General features: G+C 39.8%; 1 protein-coding gene across 3 annotated transcripts in view; it reads right to left on the reverse strand.

The window, feature by feature from the left end:
• Positions 1–1,112: 1,112 nt before the first annotated feature.
• RGS20 (regulator of G-protein signaling 20) overlaps positions 1,113–18,339 on the reverse strand; it is a 49,953-nt gene continuing 32,726 nt past the window's right edge. For 2 of the 3 annotated variants that reach the window (XM_005857311.2, XM_014543914.1), the window contains 4 exons: positions 17,456–17,604; positions 6,956–7,039; positions 4,310–4,544; positions 1,113–2,105 (listed from right to left, as the gene is read on the reverse strand). In XM_005857311.2, the coding sequence (XP_005857373.1) occupies positions 1,917–2,105; positions 4,310–4,544; positions 6,956–7,039; positions 17,456–17,604 (657 nt within the window). In that variant the 3' untranslated portion in view covers positions 1,113–1,916. Of the gene's footprint in view, positions 2,106–4,309; positions 4,545–6,955; positions 7,040–11,786; positions 11,933–17,455; positions 17,605–18,339 lie in introns of those variants that run through there. The other variant, XM_014543907.1, reaches the window with a different exon arrangement.

Here is an 18,339-nt window from a genome sequence, read left to right on the forward strand (position 1 = left end):
TGAAAAAAGTGAGACTCCTAGGTAAGGGGTTGATGCCTTGAAAAGGAGAAAACACATTATTCTCTGGAACAGGACTGAAGGAGGCAGGAATAGATGCTGATCTATACATATTTATAGGTTACACAGGAAGTTGAAGGGGGTTAGGGACACAATTGTCATAATAGAGTAGGAGGTAAAATGGTTTACCAAGAAAATAAGGGCGAGGGGGTTAGGTTTGGGGTTTGAACAGAGTAATTCAGAAATGGTCAGGCTGAAGAGCCAAGTGCGGGAGATCACCAAGAGAAGAGCATCCTATGCCCTGGCCCGTGTGACTCAGTTGGACATCATCCCATACATGGAGAGTTGCCGGTTCGATTTCTGGTCTGATTCCTGGTCACGCACATGCCGGGGTTGTGGGCTTGATTCCCAGTAAGGGTTATACAGGAGGCAGTCGATGAATGTTATGCTCTCACATTGATGTTTCTCTTTCTCCTCCCTCCCTCTCACTAAAAAAGAGGGGGAAAAAATCAACTTTTTTTTTTTAAAGCACCTCATTTAGGGCTGAAGTGTGCTATGGGCTCTTGCCAATTAATTTCTAACCCACTACTCAAACCATTCCAGATTTGGGTGTTTTTCGCAATCACCTCATTTTAGATGTCTTTCCCATTCATTTTAGTGATGGGTTTCTTCAAAATTTTTAGGTCTACAGACCAGTATTTTTATCAGTCAACTATGAAGTTACTTCATTTGCCTATCATAAAAATAGTGGGATTTAAAAACAAATTCCTTGTGTGGGAGCTAAAAGATACCTTGCATGTATCCCTACTTAATCTTCTATTACCCAAGTATTTGTATGTGAAAAAAGTAAAGATTGAAGTAAAACTCTTGTGCTTTATTTTTTATTTTTATTTTTTTTAAATATATATTTTATTGATTTTTTACAGAGAGGAAGGGAGAGAGATAGAGAGTTAGAAACATCGATGAGAGAGAAACATCGATCAGCTGCCTCCTGCATATCCCCCACTGGGGATGTGCCCGCAACCAAGGTACATGCCCTTGACCGGAATCGAACCTGGGACCCTTCAGTCCGTAGGCCGACGCTCTATCCACTGAGCCAAACCGGTTAAGACTTGTGCTTTATTTTTTAGAGTGAAAATGCCCTCATTTCTTTCAAGAATAAAATGGAAATATGCTTCTTTGAAAGTTTTGTTAGGAACATGACCAAGTTGTGAACTTAAAAATTCATGTGTTAGGTTGGCAGATTCTGATAAAATAATGGTAAATTTTCAACAAAATAATTTTCTAAGCACTACTTCTCTTACCAAACATTGAGATGGATGCACTTCAGAGCACCGTGCTTCACATTAACCATGGATAGATACACACACACATCTATGTATTACATACATATAATCTCAGATTAAGGGGAAGTCCATTTTTTACAAGTGGTCACATCTTTATGAAATGGGAATTTGGGTCCTGTAATAGCCCTGGTAAGTGAAATATCCAAAACTCAGCTTGATGGACTGAGGGGGTAGTTGAGAAACAGCTGAATGTCTTTTCTTCGGGAAGAGAGTAATCAGGTACTGAACTCACGCAGAAGAAAAGCAGTCCTGGTGCCCCAGTGGGTGTCCATGCTCCAGGTAGGTGGAGTCTTGTAGTGGATCCCTTGCCATTCAGAACGTGCCACTGTTATTGTAAATGTAAATATACTATCTTTCTAAGACAGCCATGTCCATTTTTTCATAAGTAGCACTAACGGTGGCTGCAATTTACACTGTGAACATGTAGCCTTCTGCGGAAGGAAGCATCTGTTATTAAAATAGCCCCGTATTAGACCAGCAGAAGACCCTGGCTGCTACCTCTAAATTCCCTGTACTAGACATAGTCCATGAGTCTTTATTATTTTATTAATAATAAATATAGTTGATAACATCCTATGTTTCAACGGATTTCTCAGATATGGACTGGAGCAAATCTTTATAGACAGCAGAATTCATGAATCGGGGATATGAGTCTCTGTGCATTAAGGTGTAAATCTGAAGTTGTGCATCATCGAATATGTGTTGGGATGGCTCCACCATGTTCCTGTTGATGACTTCTCTGACTCGGGAGTCTAAGCTGACCTGTGAACAGAAACAAATAAGAGTTGTATTAGATACGTTTCTCTTTGGAAATCCATCCCAAATTCCCGTAGCTTGTTCTGATTTTTAAAAATCCCAAACCCATGCCTGACCGTTTTGGCTCAGTGGATAGAGCATCGGCCTGCAGACTGAAGGGTCCCGGGTTGATTCTGGTCAAGGGCATGTACCTTGGTTGTGGGCACATCCCCAGTGGGGAGTGTGCAGGAGGCAGCTGGTCGATGTTTCTCTCTCATCGATTTTTCTAACTCTCTATCCCTCTCCCTTCCTCTCTGTAAAAAATCAATAAAATATATATTTTTAAAAATCCCAAAGTCACCCCAAAATTGAGCCTGCCAAAGAGAAACTAAACACATAATGAGGTTCTCAAATTCCAGTGGCTTCAAAAGCTCCTAGAAGCCTCCTTAAAACAGATTCTGGGTCCCCCCCTGGGTCCGTCTAATGCCTCTTCAGTGTGTCTCCATCATTCCTGTCCCACCCCACTGTTGATTGCTCAGTGCACCAGCCCATTAGGATCCTGAGGCATTGGTGGGGGTGAGGGTGGAGGGCTCCAAGTCACTCTGCCCCCTTATGTGAGAGTTCTCTGGCAGGAGAGGCAATGTTTCATTAACTTTATATTCTTAGCACATATTTGGAAATAATGAATGATTTTATAACTAGAACCACAAGGCACTTAGTTTTTTGATCAATCCAAACTAGATTTTGGAATTGAAAGAACAAAAACTCTTGAGAGATGAAAACTTGCTTGATTTCACTCATAATTTCTCTGATATTAAAAAAGGACACTCTGGGGAAAACTTGGAAGAATCAGTATCACGTTAGTGATGCTACCAAATAAAATAAAGATACCAGGGGACATCGTAATACTTTCAACAATAAAAATTTAAAAATAAGTTAAAATAAAGATACTATAAAAAAGATTTTGAATCAGAATAAAGGGATACTTTTATTTAAAGAAATGCTTATACTATTTTTAAACAGTATTAATAGTGAAATGCATAGACTACCCCTTTTGGAGAATCTGATGAAAGTTATGGATACTTTCTCCAGAAAAATGGACAAAATCTTTCCCAGATTTCAGGGTGTACTTGGAGCCCATTGTGGGACCATGGTCAAAGGAATTAGAATACACTTGACCCTTGAACAACACAAGGGGTAGAGACCCTGACCCCATGCAGGTGAAAATCCATGTATAACCCTTGACTCCCCAAAACTTTACTAATAGCTTACTGTTAACTGGAAGCCTTATTGGTAACATAAATAGTTGATTAGCTCATATTTTAGATGTTATGTGTTTTATATACGACTAGAGGCCCAATGCACGATATTCGTGCAAGGGGCTTGGCCCTCGCAGCTGTGGCAGCTTACCTCAGCCCTCACAGCCCTGGCTTCATCCGGAAGGTCGTTCGGCTGTATGGTTTATATATTATGCTTTTATTATTATAGATATTCTCATAATAAAGTAAGGTAGAGAAAAGAAAATGTTATTAAATGACAAGGAAGAGAAAATATATTTAAAGTACTCTCCTGTATTTATTAGGAAAAAAACCTGCACACTTAAAATCAGGATTCTTGCCCAGCCAATGTGGTTCAGTGGTTGAACATCCACCTATGAACTAGAAGGTCACAGTTCCATTCCAAGTCAGGGCATATGCCTGGGTTGTGGGCTCGATCCCCTGTGTGTGGTGTGCAAGAGGCAGCCGATGGATGATTCTCATTATTGATGTTTCTATCTCTCTGTCTCTCCCTTCCTCTCTGAAATCAATAAAATCCTATATAATAAAAGGCTAACATGCAAATTGTCCCCTCAGGAGTTCGACTGCCCACTGTGACGTGTGCTGACCACCAGGGGGTGGCACGGAACAAAGGAAGGCCTGGCCAGCAGCTGGCAGCGAGGGGAAAGAAGGCCCCGGCCAGCAGCCTGAAGGCCCTAGTCGGCACTGATCAACGGCCAGGCCTGGAGACCCTACCTGTGCACGAATTTTGTGCACCAGGCCTCTAGTGTCATATATGTTTCATTAAAAACAAAACAAAGCAGGGTTGTTCAAGGGTAACGGGTAACAGCACTATGGATAGGAGGTAAAGTCATTTCCTATGTTTGGAGTAGTTTTAACTGCCAGGTGACCAAACACAGAAGGGTTCATTTTATCCATGGGTTCCTGGAACAAAACCTTTTGGTAGGTACATACCTCTTTAGGAGAAAGAATAGAAATGTAGTCTTCATATATTGTCCTTGCCTTTTCCTCAATAATGCTTTTATTAGCTTCTTTTTTCAGTTCCTCACACGCCATCCAGAAAAGCATATTGTCTTCACTGAATTCTGTCCGGAGGAATTCGCGGAAAGCGTTCCTTCCTGCTGGGGTGAGCATCAACTTGTCGAAGGACTGCGCCCAGGCACTGACCTCTTCCAGAGTAGGAGTTGGGCTTTGCAGAGACCAGAAGAAAGGGCAAAAGGGAGCCATGTTACTGGTAGTTCATCTGGATTTCATCACTGGAAACCTATCTTTTTCCTCTCTGAGAATGAAAATGTGCACTTTGGACCTTTCAGGAAGGGAAAGAGCTGTTTTTGTTTCCTTAAGCCTTTAGCAAAAACACATGAGTTTGATACTCTCACATTGTTTAGCTGGATTGCATGGCTACTGCCCAAAGGCTGGCGAGCCAAATTGCTACAATAACTGCTCAGCACATACTTGTTTATATCTAAGCATGTCCTGGAAAAGTTTTTAAATTATAGAGGAAAAGAAAAATCCTATAATCATCTGAGCAAAAATTCCCTAGTCACATGACAGACCCGAGTCAGCCCTGACCACACTGACTTCCAGAATAGCAGTGGGGCAGTACCTATTTAGTATGTTTTAACACTCAAAAGAGAATTTTAAAGAGGAGAAAAGAATATGAGTTATAAAACTGCAGGTTATGAAGGGTGACAACGGAAATGAGCATCCATGAATTCACCATTTACCTTGAGAACCAGGTCGTCGCCGAGAGCTGCACTTACCTTGACACTACACTCACTCACTGCCCTCTGGTCCCCAGGTCTGAGGGAACCTCTATTCTTGATTTTGGGTTTGCCCTATTCCAGTTGATTTTTTACTTACATTTCATTATACTGAGGTCAGAAAACACAATCTGTTTAACAATGACCTTTATTATTTCTTTTCCATTACCCTGTCCCCCTCATTTCTATGTATGTATGTATCCCGGAACAATGTATTTTTTAGTTAAAAAAATATATTTGTATTGATTTCAAAGAGGAAGGGGGAGGGAGAGAGAGATGGAAACATCAATGACGAGAGAGAATCATTGATTGGCTGTCTCCTGCAAGCCCCACACTGGGGATTGAGCCTGTAACCCGGGCAGGTGCCCTGACTGGGAATTGAACGGTGACCTCCCTGTTCATAGGTCAACCACTGAGCCATGCAGGCTGGGCTATTTTTTTTTTCTTTGAAGTCTATAAAAATGTCTCCTACAGCTTGCTTTTTCCACCCAACACTAAGTGTCTAAGATTCACCCGTGCTGCTGTATGTGGCCAGCTCAGAGTTCCTGGGCAGGATTCATCTCTCATTTTCCATTCTTGTACTATCCTCATCTGATTTTGGTTTCACTGTTACACTGGCCTCTTAGACATTTGGGTAATTATATGAGACTCGTGTAATCTTGGAATGATCAATTCCTGAAATGTTTTGTGGAACTAATCTGTGAAACCAACTGGCTCCAGTGTTATTTTGTAGGAAGTTGTTATTGGGTTGAATTTTATGCCTGGAAAAAGATATGTTGAAGTCCTAGCCTTCAATATCTCTGGATGTGACCTTATTTGAAAATAGGATCCTTATAGATGTACTCCATTATGAGGGGTGTTCTTACAAACAGAGACAGATACAACAACCCTTCTTTGGCTTAGCAACAACAAACTATTATCACCCCCACTTTACACATAAGGAAACTGAGACATAATGTGACTACTAAGTGCCCAAGGTCTCAAGGTTCCACTGGCGGGAGGGGTATAGCCAGGACTAGATGTAGGCATTGTGGTTTCAGATGTAACAGCCTCAAGCTTTGGTACAGAATACATGATACTGGAATATACAAGATAAAGGCTGTTTTAAGAAACTCATAAGTTGCGGAAGATTTTAATGTGCTTCCCAGACTTTTTAAAATCTGGATAAGAATAACTAAGATAAAGAATGAAGAAAAATATTTAATCAACCTTTTAGGCTACTTCCCTTTTTTCTCTCAAAGTAAATAAATCTCAAAAATAAACATTTAATACAAGACCTATTTGAACAGTGCTTTTAGGATATTGGTTTTATATTTGCAATTATATAGGCAAAATTCCAAGAAAAGGTCTAAGAATATGTAGATAAAAGTAAATCAATTGATACTACAGGTGGGAAAAGAGAATATTAAAATCTGGCATTATGGAAAGTAATTTATGTGCATTTTCTGAAATTTTAAAAACAATACATTAATGGAAGTATAATAGTTAAGAAAAAGATGGACTTTTAAAATTTTCCTGAAAACCAATGTGTATGTTTTATTATAGTCTTTTTTAAAAAGCATACCATATAAAAATCAAATAACATCATACGCTTTGTCAAGAAGCATCAACTTATATTTGAGATTAGTAGGTATTAGATTAATGATGGAACTGATTTTTCTCCCTGTCACACAATGAATTAAAAGGAAATCTGCAGTGAAAATGTGATGCTGAGTTATGACTTGATATTGCTAACTTGCAGTTACAGAAATTATGTGTTCATTAAAACATATAGCGGAAAAAAATAATAAGGTAGGCATTTCTGTCAACTTAGTGAGCTGAACACATGAGATCTTACCTTTCTTCCCAGGTTGGAAGGTCGTCTCTTCTGAGTTCATGGGAAGCCCTCCTGGGCCCCTGTTCTTGATTTCTAACAGTGAGACTGCACAAAATACGACATTAATGTGTCAGTTGAGACCATTCTTTATCAAAGAAAGCTTTTTAACAGATATTCTAAAGAGAACTCCAGATTACCAAGTGGAACTTCTTTTCTTCAAAACAGGACTCTGATTGGTTTTCTTAAGAAAACCATATGACAATAAAGTATTAGCAAAAATAAATTACATTTATAATACTGTGGTCTACACTAATCAAGAGAGAGTTTACATTTAGAGTAATATTTCTTTTCATAAAAACATGCCCATTAAAAAATAATAAAAAGGTGAGATCATCAGGAATGTTTTGCTTTTGCTTTTTCTCTAAATATTTTTATTTATTGATTTCATTTCTTGCACCTCGAAAACAAGTATATACTCTCCAGACTTTGTTTGCAGTCAAAATGGAGGTTTAATATATTGATAGGCACACCTACGAAAGTACCAGAGAGTACCAGGAAAGTAAATCATCAAAATCTATATTGTTCAAGAGAGTTCAAGTTTCCTTATATACATTTGGTACATAACTTTGTAAATTTACTCCAAGTATTTTTGTTATTATTGTAAATGGAATTTTCAGTTCTATCTCATCTCCTAACTGATTATTATTTGTACATATGAAGGCTATTACTTTCTTGATAGCTTTAGTAAACCATCATTTATATATCACAAAGCTAATTATTTAAAGTGTGCAATTAAGTGGTCTTTAGCATAATCACAAGGTTGTATAGCTATCACTAATATCTAATTTTAGAACATTTTCATCACCCTAAAAAGAAGCCCAGCCAGCCCTGGCTGGTGTGGCTCAGTGGGTTGAAGCACCGAAGGGTTGTGGGTTCGATTCCCTGTTAGGGCACATACCCAGGTGCACAGGACAAAGCCCAACCAACTGAGCCACACCGGCCAGGGCTTTATTGAATTCTTTTTTGTTTGCATCAGTTTAGCTATAACTCTCTTGGGGTTTCCAGGTATATTCTCGTATCATCTGCAAATAGGGAGAGTTACTTCTTATTTTCCAGTTTTTAGGCCTCCAGTCATTTTCTCTTGTCTAATGTCATTGGCTGATGATACCTATAGTACAATGCTAAAGAGTAGGGGTATAGGCATCCTCACCTTGTTTTTGTTTTTTGGGTTTTTTTGTGTGATATATTTTTATTGATTTCAGAAAGGAAGGGAGAGGGAGAGAAAGAAGTATCAGTGATGAGAGAGAGAGTCACTGATTGGCTGCCTCCTGCATGCCCCACACTGGGGATCCAGCTCGAAACCTGGGTATTTGCTTGAACCGTGACCTCCTGGTTCATAGTTGGACGCTCAACCACTGAACCATGCCAGTCAGGCCTCACCTTGTTTTTGATTTTAGCAGGAATGCTTTTAGTTTCCCATTAATATAAAAATTGATTTTATCACTGCTTTTGAGTTTACTTTATCTTTCTATCACTACTATATTATCTTTTCTATTCCTTTTATTACATCTTTCCTTAACTCTCTTTGCACCATTTTGCAAGCCTTTCAGTCTATTTTCAACACATCTGCTTAAGAATTTTCAGTGATTGTGTGTGTGTGTTGCTCTATTTTTCTTTAAATGCAAAGTCATTAGAAACTCTTCTTACTTGTTGCTTTCATGATGCCAAGGCTAAAAACTGTCACTAAATAATGGTTGCTTAAAACAAAACAAAAACAAACTTGAGAGGCATCTGGGTGGTGTTCTCTCTGTGGGAGAATTAATACTGATTGACTTCCAAGGCTTCTTTCGTAAGCAGAAAACATTACTGCACAGTAGGGATGAAAAAGCAAAGAGAAAGTGAAGGATGAATTTGATACAATATTCCTAAAAGAACTGGAAATTCCTTTGTGAACTAAATAAGCAATATTTATTTAAGCTTTGACATTTTTCCATGTCTCATTTTTTAAAAAGTAGAAATATTTAAGGAGACAATGTATTTTTTTAAAAAACTGAAGAACATATTTTGTGTCAATTTTTAAAACCAGAGTTAAGTTATTATTGCTACAGTAAAATTAGAAAATGTTGATAGAAGCCAAAATAGTTGCTCACCAGTAAAAGAAGACCCCTGATTAGATACATTTTGTTAAATTTTTGAGTTATAAAAAGGAAAAAAATCCTCTAGAAAGGAAAAAAATTAGTTTATTGCCAAGAGAACAGCAATCTGCATGACTTCCTTTATAAAATGAGATGCCAGAAGGCCATAAAGCAAAATTATTTTGGTAAATTTTTGAGTTATAAAAAGGAAAAAAAAATCCTCTAGAAAGGAAAAAAATTATTTTATTGCTAAGAGAACAGCAATCTGCATGACTTCTTTTATAAAATGAGATGCCAGAAGGCCATAAAGCAAAATTTTGAGAAAGATAATACAAAGGCTTAGAGAACAAAGTGCCATTTACCTTTCCTTAATAATTGACTTTACTGTGTGTTATCAACAGGGATAAATCTCTGGCTGTATACTTTTTCCATCCCATTTCCCCTCTGTCCAACCTAGAGATAAATACCATCCTTAATTTGTTGTTTATCATTACCATACATGTTAGTCTCTCTACATACAAATGTATAATATATAAGTTACTAGAGGCCTGGTGCATGAATTCGTGCACCAGTGGGGTCCCTCGGCCTGGCCTGCGGGATGGAGCCGAAAACAGTTCTCCGACATCCCCCAAGGGGTCCAGAATTGCAAGAGGGCACAGGCCAGGCCGAGGCACCCCACCAGTGCATGATTGGGGCCAGGGAGAGATGCAGGAGGTGGGCCAGCCAGGAAAGGACCCCGGGAGTGCTTCAGGGCATGTCTGGCCTATCTTGCTCAGTCCTGATTGGCTAGACCCCAGCAGCAAGCTAACCTACTGGTTGGAGCGTCTGCCCCCTGGTGGTCAGTGCACATCATAGCGAGTGGTTGAGCAGCCTTAGCATATCATTAGCATATTACGCTTTGATTGGTTGAACGGCTGACTGGATGACCGGACACTTAGCATATTAGGTTTTTATTATATAGGATAAACATAAATACACAAAGATATTTTCAACTTTGTAAAAATGTTATTATGCAATATGCACTGCTTTACAATTTGCCTTTTCCTGCTCTAGCACATGAATTTATTTATTTATGTATGTATTTATTTTTAGCACATGAATTTAAATGCTGTGCAGTATTGCATTGTTTAACTATACCACAATGTATTCTCCTGTTCATAAACTTTAGAGACATTTTCAATTTTTCTCAGTCAGATTAATGCTACATACTCATCTCCTTTTGCACATGTGTGAGGTTTTTCTAGGGTAGGGTCTTATATTTAGAGGTTTGTTTTATGTTTTTTTCACCCAAGGATATGTTTTTCATTGATTCTAGAGAGAGAAAGGAAGGGAGGAGAGAGAGAGAAACATTGATTGGTTACCTTCCATATGCACCCAGACTGGGGATCAAACCTGCAACCTGGGTATGTGCCCTGACCGAGAATCTAACCTAATCTCCAGTGCACAGGATGATGCTTTAACCAACTGAGCCACATTGGCCAGGGCTAGAGGGTATATATTTAACTTCCATATATCTGATCCTTGTTAGTAGAAGCACAAGTGGGTTATATTTTCTGTTTTATTTCATTTGATAATTTTTCTTTTAGTCATTTTTTAAATTTATCTCCTGAAATTCTTCATTTGCATTCTTTGTTCAACGCAGTATAACCCTCCCTACGTGGGTATTTTCTCCACCGAACAGTCACGTGTGTAGGGTGTGACAATGTGTGCCACTCCTCCAGTTTCCTGCTGGTCCTCTAGATTCTACTTGAGGATGAAGTTTTACCTTGAATGTCAGACTGCTTAGCTCTTGTCAGTCCTGTCTCCCCATATTCCCACTTGCTGTCTAGCCTCTGGTTCGAAGAATGGCCACACCCAGCATCATGATTCCATCGGTCCTGAGAGTGTCATTTGCTGCATCTCATCCACCAGATTGGAACTTCATGGAAATTATTAACAGCCCAAGTGAAGCGGAGCAGACCTAACTTTCCTGGACAGTTCATCTTCAATCTTCACTCCACCCCCAATTCTGTCACTATTCTTGATCAGTCCCTATATTAATTTTTCTTCTTCACTGGATAGTGAGCTCTTGGTTCAACTTGTAGTCAAGCCTACATAAATTTGCGATCATTGAATTGCCTAAAGTTATGTACACAGTTAGCTGGCCCTAAGCACTTTTCTTATCCAATATTTTAGAAATGCAATCTAATGTTCCTATGATTTCTAGGTATAAGTCATATACATTTCTCTAGACTTTTAACTGATTTACTGAAACGGTCAAAGGTGTTTTATTTTCAAATTGTATATCTTTTTAAGCAATGATTGTGTGTTTTTTCTTTTACCAGTAAGTTAGCCTATATTTTGACACTTTATTAAAAAACAAAAAAATTAATAAGGCAAAAGCAGCAGATTATAAAATCTAGGCTCTTTGTACTTCATAGCCCTAACCTTTAAGACCCATCTTAATTTCTGCCCAAATATTAATATTCAATCATCAACTTCCTTAGGTTCTTCTTTAGTGTTTTAACAACATCAGCCTGATTTCAGGAATTTGAATATAGGTCCCTCAAGAGCTAGGATGTAGCCTCCTCGTTTTTGTTGTTGACCTTCACAGAACCCAAATCGGTGTCAGACATATGGTAGTGGTTTAAAAAACACTATTGAATTAATCACAAGCTGGCACAAGAGGCAGCATTTCTCAACCAGGAGCACATTAACGACAAAGCCCCAAACCTCACCATGAACAGCTACAACAGCAGCACCAGCAGAAGCAGCAAGCGTTGGATCCTCGGTTCCCCACTCCGTGCTGGCCCGGGAGGGAGTCTGATGTCTCCTGGGCTGCAGACATCTGTCGCTTCTGCATCTCCCTCCGTTCTGAGCCCATCAGCTGCAACAATGAAAGCAAGATTGGTTTGGGTGGGCAGACTGACCACAACTTAAGCTTGGTGATGCAGTTGTTTGGATCATTGAGAAAATGCAATGTGACTATATCCAGGTCATTTCCACTAAATCTGGTAAAATATGGTGCTTAGAATTAATTTACCAAAGGTTCATTTAATGTCTAGCATCTGCCATGCACTGTAATATATTTTAGAAATAAAATCATGGAGGGTCCCTGCACCAAGGCACCCACAGTTGAGTAAAGGAGACACTGGCATCACAGACATTGAAGACATGCAGTAAAGTGACAATAGGGTCATTTCCCAGCTCCAGAATTCCCTTTGGGTTGAACCGATGGGGAGCAGTTGAATTACAGTTGCCCATGAGGCCATAGCATGGATATGGGAAGAAGCCACACCCAAAATGTCAGGCACAGTAACACAGCATGCAGAGGAACCCTTAGGAGAGGAGCACGGCGGGGGTGGCTGCACTTAGTTATAAAATAAATAAAATAAGTCACAGAGATGTAAAGTACAGCCCTTTAGAGGTTGTTTTATGTTTTTTTCACCCAAGGATATGTTTTTCATTGATTCTAGAGAGAGAAAGGAAGGGAGGAGAGAGAGAGAAACATTGATTGGTTACCTTCCATATGCACCCAGACTGGGGATCAAACCTGCAACCTGGGTATGTGCCCTGACCGAGAATCTAACCTAATCTCCAGTGCACAGGATGATGCTTTAACCAACTGAGCCACATTGGCCAGGGCTAGAGGGTATATATTTAACTTCCATATATCTGATCCTTGTTAGTAGAAGCACAAGTGGGTTATATTTTCTGTTTTATTTCATTTGATAATTTTTCTTTTAGTCATTTTTTAAATTTATCTCCTGAAATTCTTCATTTGCATTCTTTGTTCAACGCAGTATAACCCTCCCTACGTGGGTATTTTCTCCACCGAACAGTCACGTGTGTAGGGTGTGACAATGTGTGCCACTCCTCCAGTTTCCTGCTGGTCCTCTAGATTCTACTTGAGGATGAAGTTTTACCTTGAATGTCAGACTGCTTAGCTCTTGTCAGTCCTGTCTCCCCATATTCCCACTTGCTGTCTAGCCTCTGGTTCGAATGGCCACACCACCCAGCATCATGATTCCATCGGTCCTGAGAGTGTCATTTGCTGCATCTCATCCACCAGATTGGAACTTCATGGAAATTAACACTAGCCCAAGTGAAGCGGAGCAGACCTAACTTTCCTGGACAGTTCATCTTCAATCTTCACTCCACCCCCAATTCTGTCACTATTCTTGATCAGTCCCTATATTAATTTTTCTTCTTCACTGGATAGTGAGCTCTTGGTTCAACTTGTAGTCAAGCCTACATAAATTTGCGATCATTGAATTGCCTAAAGTTATGTACACAGTTAGCTGGCCCTAAGCACTTTTCTTATCCAATATTTTAGAAATGCAATCTAATGTTCCTATGATTTCTAGGTATAAGTCATATACATTTCTCTAGACTTTTAACTGATTTACTGAAACGGTCAAAGGTGTTTTATTTTCAAATTGTATATCTTTTTAAGCAATGATTGTGTGTTTTTTCTTTTACCAGTAAGTTAGCCTATATTTTGACACTTTATTAAAAAACAAAAAAATTAATAAGGCAAAAGCAGCAGATTATAAAATCTAGGCTCTTTGTACTTCATAGCCCTAACCTTTAAGACCCATCTTAATTTCTGCCCAAATATTAATATTCAATCATCAACTTCCTTAGGTTCTTCTTTAGTGTTTTAACAACATCAGCCTGATTTCAGGAATTTGAATATAGGTCCCTCAAGAGCTAGGATGTAGCCTCCTCGTTTTTGTTGTTGACCTTCACAGAACCCAAATCGGTGTCAGACATATGGTAGTGGTTTAAAAAACACTATTGAATTAATCACAAGCTGGCACAAGAGGCAGCATTTCTCAACCAGGAGCACATTAACGACAAAGCCCCAAACCTCACCATGAACAGCTACAACAGCAGCACCAGCAGAAGCAGCAAGCGTTGGATCCTCGGTTCCCCACTCCGTGCTGGCCCGGGAGGGAGTCTGATGTCTCCTGGGCTGCAGACATCTGTCGCTTCTGCATCTCCCTCCGTTCTGAGCCCATCAGCTGCAACAATGAAAGCAAGATTGGTTTGGGTGGGCAGACTGACCACAACTTAAGCTTGGTGATGCAGTTGTTTGGATCATTGAGAAAATGCAATGTGACTATATCCAGGTCATTTCCACTAAATCTGGTAAAATATGGTGCTTAGAATTAATTTACCAAAGGTTCATTTAATGTCTAGCATCTGCCATGCACTGTAATATATTTTAGAAATAAAATCATGGAGGGTCCCTGCACCAAGGCACCCACAGTTGAGTAAAGGAGACACTGGCATCACAGACATTGAAGACATGCAGTAAAGTGACAATAGGGTCATTTCCCAGCTCCAGAATTCCCTTTGGGTTGAACCGATGGGGAGCAGTTGAATTACAGTTGCCCATGAGGCCATAGCATGGATATGGGAAGAAGCCACACCCAAAATGTCAGGCACAGTAACACAGCATGCAGAGGAACCCTTAGGAGAGGAGCACGGCGGGGGTGGCTGCACTTAGTTATAAAATAAATAAAATAAGTCACAGAGATGTAAAGTACAGCCCAGGGAATATAATCAATAATCCTATATAATAAAAGGCTAATATGCAAATCGACCGAACGGCAGAACAACTGGTCACTATGATGCGCATTGACCAGGGCAGTGGCAGGAGCCTCTTCCACCTCCACGGCAGCGCTAAGGATAATTTACTTATATCCACCCAAGGGCTCCCAGACTGCGAGAGGGTGCAGACCAGGCTGAGGGACCCCCTGGAGTGCAAGAATTTCATGCACCAGGCTTCTAGTATTGTAATAACTTTGTGGGTTTTAAAAAATATGTTTTTATTGATTTCAGAGAGGAAGGGAGAGTGAGAGAGAGATAGAATCATCAACGATGAAGAGAGAATCATTGATTGGCTGTCTCCTGCATGCCCGATGAAGAGAGAATCATTGATTGGCTGCCTTCTGCATGCCCCCTACTGGGGATCGAGCCCACAACCCAGGCATGTGCTATGACGGGGAATCAAATCATGACCTCCTGATTCATAGGTGGACACTCAACCACTGAGCCATGCTAGTGGGGTTATTGTAATAACTTTGTATGGTGGTGACAGAAGGTTACTAGATAACGTGATGATGACTTTGTATGCTATATAAACATCAAATTACTATGTTGTATACCTGAAACTAATATAATATTGTATGTCAACTATAATAACTATTTAAATTAACATGGTGGAGGATGGAAGTCCTGGGGAAGCCGCCTGGTCCTGAGGCCCACTGATATATTCCAATCTTCACTAGCTGTGAAACCTTGAAGAAGTTACCCAATTGAACTGTGACCTCCTGGTTCATAGGTTAACGCTCAAACACTGAGCCACGCTGGCCGAACTGGGTTTGTTTTTCTAGTCCAGCATTGGGTTTATTTCTTCCTCGTATTACCTATTCTAATATGCTATTGGATTTTGTTTTAATTATTATAGTTTGATTATATATTTTTACATTAGGTAAGTAGAGTTCCTTTCGTGAATTAGAAAAAAAATTGGTTTTGACTGTCCTTGTCTAGTTTTTCTTCCATTTGAATTTTGGAATCAGTTTGTCAAGGTCCAAAAAATACTACGTTGGGATTTTGATTAGGACACATTGAATTTATAGATTTAGTCCAAAAAATACGTTGGGATTTTGATTAGGACACATTGAATTTATAGATTTATGTATGACAAATGTCATCTGTTTTAGTACCTGCCAAAAAATCAGTGACTCCACTGGATTAGCTCTTTTAATTATACTGAGATGTAAGTTCCAGGACAGCAAGAGGGCCTGTCAGAGTGTTTACTGTCCCTTCACCCACAGCCAGAACAACGCTCACAACACCTGTCCACAACACCTGTCCAAAGAGCCCAGCCTCTGAGCAGTTTGCACCCTTGAGCTGTTGCAGCTCACTTGGCCAAAGGTGGAGGCAGAGACATTTGCCTAACTCACAGCTGGGAGACAGGCCCCCTTTGATGCCTCAGGGGACAAGCTTGGGCTCCTCTGGACATCACATTCTCACAACTTCTGCAGCATTGCAGTGGGACACAGACTGACCTGCTTTCACTTCATTGAGGACACAGAGGGGCAGGGCCAAGCCCCACAATCTCCAAAGAGGTTCTGAGCAAAATTCTGAGTTTTCAAAAACTTCTGTTTTGGGGTTTTATTGTCTGAATAATTTGGGGGCTATTTTAAGAAAAAGCTAGTTCATTGTTGTAGTAGGGGAAGTCAACTGAAAGCTTAATGATAACAATGGGCTTTTTAGAATTAAAATTACTTCCAGATGGATGTTCACACACGTCTTTACCCTTTAAAAACTACTTAAGTATGTTACCATCTGTCTTAGAGGGACTTTGAGTGGAAATCTTTACTCTTTTGTTTATATAGCTGTCGCCAAGTTTGTAACATAAGCTACCAAAGATTTTAAGACTATAATAGTAATGTCTTTCTGTTCTCTTCTGCTGTTACTGAATGAACATATTGCAAAATAGCAAAAGGGAGTGAATGGCTAGGCTTTTTCAGGGAAATGATAGTTTGACTTTAGACATGAATTTTTCCATGTTGAGGCATCTGGGTGGTGTTCTCTCTGTGGGAGAATTAATACTGATTGACTTCCAAGGCTTCTTTCGTAAGCAGAAAACATTACTGCACAGTAGGGATGAAAAAGCAAAGAGAAAGTGAAGGATGAATTTGATACAATATTCCTAAAAGAACTGGAAATTCCTTTGTGAACTAAATAAGCAATATTTATTTAAGCTTTGACATTTTTCCATGTCTCATTTTTTAAAAAGTAGAAATATTTAAGGAGACAATGTATTTTTTTAAAAAACTGAAGAACATATTTTGTGTCAATTTTTAAAACCAGAGTTAAGTTATTATTGCTACAGTAAAATTAGAAAATGTTGATAGAAGCCAAAATAGTTGCTCACCAGTAAAAGAAGACCCCTGATTAGATACATTTTGTTAAATTTTTGAGTTATAAAAAGGAAAAAAATCCTCTAGAAAGGAAAAAAATTAGTTTATTGCCAAGAGAACAGCAATCTGCATGACTTCCTTTATAAAATGAGATGCCAGAAGGCCATAAAGCAAAATTTTGAGAAAGATAATACAAAGGCTTAGAGAACAAAGTGCCATTTACCTTTCCTTAATAATTGACTTTACTGTGTGTTATCAACAGGGATAAATCTCTGGCTGTATACTTTTTCCATCCCATTTCCCCTCTGTCCAACCTAGAGATAAATACCATCCTTAATTTGTTGTTTATCATTACCATACATGTTAGTCTCTCTACATACAAATGTATAATATATAAGTTACTAGAGGCCTGGTGCATGAATTCGTGCACCAGTGGGGTCCCTCGGCCTCAAAGCCCCAAACCTCACCATGAACAGCTACAACAGCAGCACCAGCAGAAGCAGCAAGCGTTGGATCCTCGGTTCCCCACTCCGTGCTGGCCCGGGAGGGAGTCTGATGTCTCCTGGGCTGCAGACATCTGTCGCTTCTGCATCTCCCTCCGTTCTGAGCCCATCAGCTGCAACAATGAAAGGAAAATTGGTTTGGGTGGGCAGAGTGACCACAACTTAAACTTGGTGATTCAGTTGTTTCGATCATTGAGAAAATGCAATGTGACTATATCCAGGTCATTTCCACTAAATCTGGTAAAATATGGTGCTTAGAATTAATTTACCAAAGGTTCATTTAATGTCTAGCATCTGCCGTGCACTGTAATATATTTTAGGAATAAAATCATGGAGGGTCCGTCCCTGCACCAAGGCACCCACAGTTGAGTAAAGGAAACACTGGCATCACAGACATTGAAGACATGCAGTAAAGTGACAATAGGGTCATTTCCCAGCTCCAGAATTCCCTTTGGGTTGAACCGATGGGGAGCAGTTGAATTACAGTTGCCCATGAGGCCATAGCATGGATATGGGAAGAAGCCACACCCAAAATGTCAGGCACAGTAACACAGCATGCAGAGGAACCCTTAGGAGAGGAGCACGGCGGGGGTGGCTGCACTTAGTTATAAAATAAATAAAATAAGTCACAGAGATGTAAAGTACAGCCCAGGGAATATAATCAATAATCCTATATAATAAAAGGCTAATATGCAAATCGACCGAACGGCAGAACAACTGGTCACTATGACGCGCATTGACCACCAGGGGGGCAGATGCTCAATGCAGAAGCTGCCCCCTGGTGGTCAGTGCGCTCTCTCACAGGGGGAGCGCCGCTCAGCCAGAAGCCAGGCTCATGGCTGGTGAGC

This window comes from Myotis brandtii, unplaced genomic scaffold, assembly GCF_000412655.1.
Source record: "Myotis brandtii unplaced genomic scaffold, ASM41265v1 scaffold1102, whole genome shotgun sequence".
Classification (NCBI taxonomy): Eukaryota; Metazoa; Chordata; class Mammalia; order Chiroptera; family Vespertilionidae; genus Myotis; species Myotis brandtii.